Source organism: Natrix helvetica (assembly GCF_964273705.1).
Source record: "Natrix helvetica genome assembly, chromosome: 11".
Classification (NCBI taxonomy): Eukaryota; Metazoa; Chordata; class Lepidosauria; order Squamata; family Natricidae; genus Natrix; species Natrix helvetica.
The window spans coordinates 9,927,192-9,930,160 of NC_138562.1; the positions used below are offsets into that span (position 1 = coordinate 9,927,192).

The window sequence follows — 2,969 nt, forward strand, 5'->3', positions numbered from 1 at the left end:
ATGGGAATCATTTTATCGATGGTTAGAGAATAAATATAAGAATTAGAAATAAAAGTAGATGAGTAAAATATAGAAAATGTATTAATGGAGTTAAATAAATCAAGAAGAGGATTGTTATAGTATTAGGCACGTAAGGTATTGGTATTAAGCTAAGAATAGATTAAATAATGAATATGTTTGCAAATTTTAATTTTTATTGCACAAAACATTTGTACCCGGGCGACACACTGTGTTAATGGAAGATGGATTGTTTGTATTCAAATAAATTATATTATTAAAAAAAAACACATTATATATATAAAAAAGAAAGCAAACAGTTTGCAAACTGATTTCCTTTCGGTGTGATAGCCCAGAAGTTGTGATAACACTTGCACACATACCTTTTAATGTTTTTGTAACCCTTGACACCCTTAATTCACCCTCCACATTACGTCAACTGTGTGAGATAACACAATTGTCAATTATTCGGGTGAAATGTACGGTAAGCAAGGCACAAAAGCCTGCGTTACAACATCCAGGAACTGCAACCAGCATACATTATTTGTGTACACTATGACACAGTGATCTGATTTCCCAGCTGAGAGAAACGATGCCTCGTTTTCTTCCCACGGACATGGATTAAATCAATAGGAGGTACATTGCAAGAATATTAGGAAATATTTTTAGGCAAAAACAGTATGGTGAGGAGAGGGGGGGGGGGGGAACAAGGAGAAAGGAGGATCCAGGATTGCAAATATATTGCTTGACTTTAATATATTTTACAATTGCATGCGTGGTTGTTCACTTCAGCATTTCAGGGAAGTCAGAAATAAGTGCTTATTGCCACAGAACCTGTTTTTCAGCTCCGGATATTTCCTTACTTCTTCGGGTGTCCTTTGCCATCTGCTAAAACCAGCCCTTGTAAGATTGGGCTGAAGCCTTTAGACGCTGCGGACTGCGCTTTGTCTGAATGGCGCCTCCTGAAGCAGCTTGCTTCAATCCTGGGCGTCTTTGGAAAAACAAAAGTCTTATTTTTGAAACGCACAAAAGCATCAAAGATCGGAGAGAGAGAGAGAGAGAGAGAGAGAGAGAGAGAGAGAGAGAGAGAGAGAGAGAGAGAGAGAGTCTGAGCTCTCGCAAAGGCACTTTTCTACAGTGATTGGGTCGGTTGTCACCTATTCAGGAATATTACAGGTCCTTCGTTGTAAATCCGGGCATCTCGCTTGCGGCTCAAGGAAATGGTCCAGGAACTGATGAGACAACAGCGTTGTCATTGCCCTAATGATGGCCCTAGGGATGAACCCCGATCCCAAAACAGAAAAGGAGAACAACCGATCCACTCGCTACAGTTCGTCAGGTGTAGCAGACTCTCTTGGTGTAGAAGGCAGTTGAATCCTGGTAGTTAAAACCTACAACTGAGCATGGGGCCATGGGAGCCTGCATCCAGAAGTACTCATGGGCTGTTAAAAGCAAAAAATGGAGTTGAGCTCTGCAGAAACCCATCTCCTACTTCAGTAAGTCTCTTCTTCTGCTTTGCAAAAAACAAAGCAAAATATTCCACTCGACTCAAGCCCAAACTATCTTTTTGGAAGTGCTCATCAGCCCCCTTTATCCAGGCAGACTTCTTCTCCAATGCACATTCAGTGCTCCATGATGTTCTCGGTCATCAATGAGGTTCCTCTTTCCTCCTCGAAAGAAACAGCTCTGTCCTGTTTTTTGTTGTCATTCAGCGCAACACACTCGGAGTTGCCATGCACGAGAGGCATGTACAACAGGTGCAAAGGCCTAGGAGTGCGGACAAGAGGGCGGACAACCGGGAATGGCGCTGATATTTGATGGCTTTCTTGACCTCCTCGTTGGACTGGCAAACGTAATCAGTGGTGTGGAGGATGTTGTACTCAATGCTGTTGAGGACCTCTTGTTGTTCCAGGACCAGGATCTCCAAGTGCAAGAAGAGGGAATGGAGCTCGCTGATCTGGGCCTCCAAGTCCAGCAGCTGCTGGTGGCGCACCTGGGCCATGGCGAGGTGCTGCTTGGCTTTGAGCACTTCCAGGTCTTGGCCAACGATGCGCGGCATCGTGGGGCTCTCCACCAGTTGCTTGATGTCCTCCTCTTGGAGATGCAAGCCTGCCAGTTCTGTCTGTCTCTGGATCTGCTCCTTCAGCTTCCCCACATAGTGGGTTTCCTTGGCATAATGGCGGGTGATGATCTCTCGGTAGCGGTTGACCAGCACCGAGAACTGGCAGCGGCGAATGCGGCTGATGGCCAGACTCTTCGCCCTGTCCTTGGCCAGGGTCTCCTGGATGTCACCGAGCCTTGGCTGGAGAGCCTTAGCTTCTCTGGTGAACATGTCCTTCATGGTGCCGAGCTCTTTTTTCTCCTCACCGATGCTTGCTTCGGTGGTGCAGCAAAGCACCCGCTGCTGCTTCTTGGCAATGCTCTTGGAGGATTGCTCCAACTTATCCAGAGCCGAGGAGAGGCTGCTTATTTCCTGGAGCACCTTATGCACAGGGCTGCTCTCGTCTTCCTGGAAAACGGGATTGTCGAAGGAGAAGGACTCCCCCAGCTCCAGAGAGTCCCCATCCTCGTACATGCGCCTCCTCAGCTCCTCCAGCCTGTCCTTCATCTTCGGCTCTCCTTGATGCTTGAAACATTTGCAGGGAAGGAGGTGAGCAAGATCCACCCATTGGCTTTGAGAATGTTTTTTAAGCAACTCCAGAAATGTTTTGCGTCAATCTGAGCTGCTGAGGCTGGGAAGCCGGGAGAAGGAGGTTTTTTTTTAAAACACACACACACACACACACACACTTCCCTCCCTCCCTCCAGCTATTGCAAATATTGACCATGGCAATCCGCTTCTCAGCCAGCCTTTACCTGGGATCACATGGCCAACTCCGACCGGCTGGACAACATTCCATGCCAGGGGTGGGTGGCACGCAGCCCAACAGTAGAACAGCAGCTGCCAAAATGGTAAATAACTAGGCCTCATT

At 46.9% G+C, this 2,969-nt stretch overlaps 1 protein-coding gene across 1 annotated transcript; it reads right to left on the reverse strand.

The window, feature by feature from the left end:
- Positions 1-944: 944 nt before the first annotated feature.
- On the reverse strand, positions 945-2,765 carry LOC309397796 (syntaxin-3-like). The gene is made up of 2 exons (XM_081964146.1): positions 1,155-2,765; positions 945-988 (listed from the first exon to the last, which is right to left on the reverse strand). Exon 1 carries the CDS (start codon positions 2,603-2,605, stop codon positions 1,706-1,708), a length of 900 nt encoding a protein of 299 aa, XP_081820272.1. The 5' UTR covers positions 2,606-2,765; the 3' UTR covers positions 945-988; positions 1,155-1,705.
- Between the last annotated feature and the right edge of the window lie 204 nt (positions 2,766-2,969).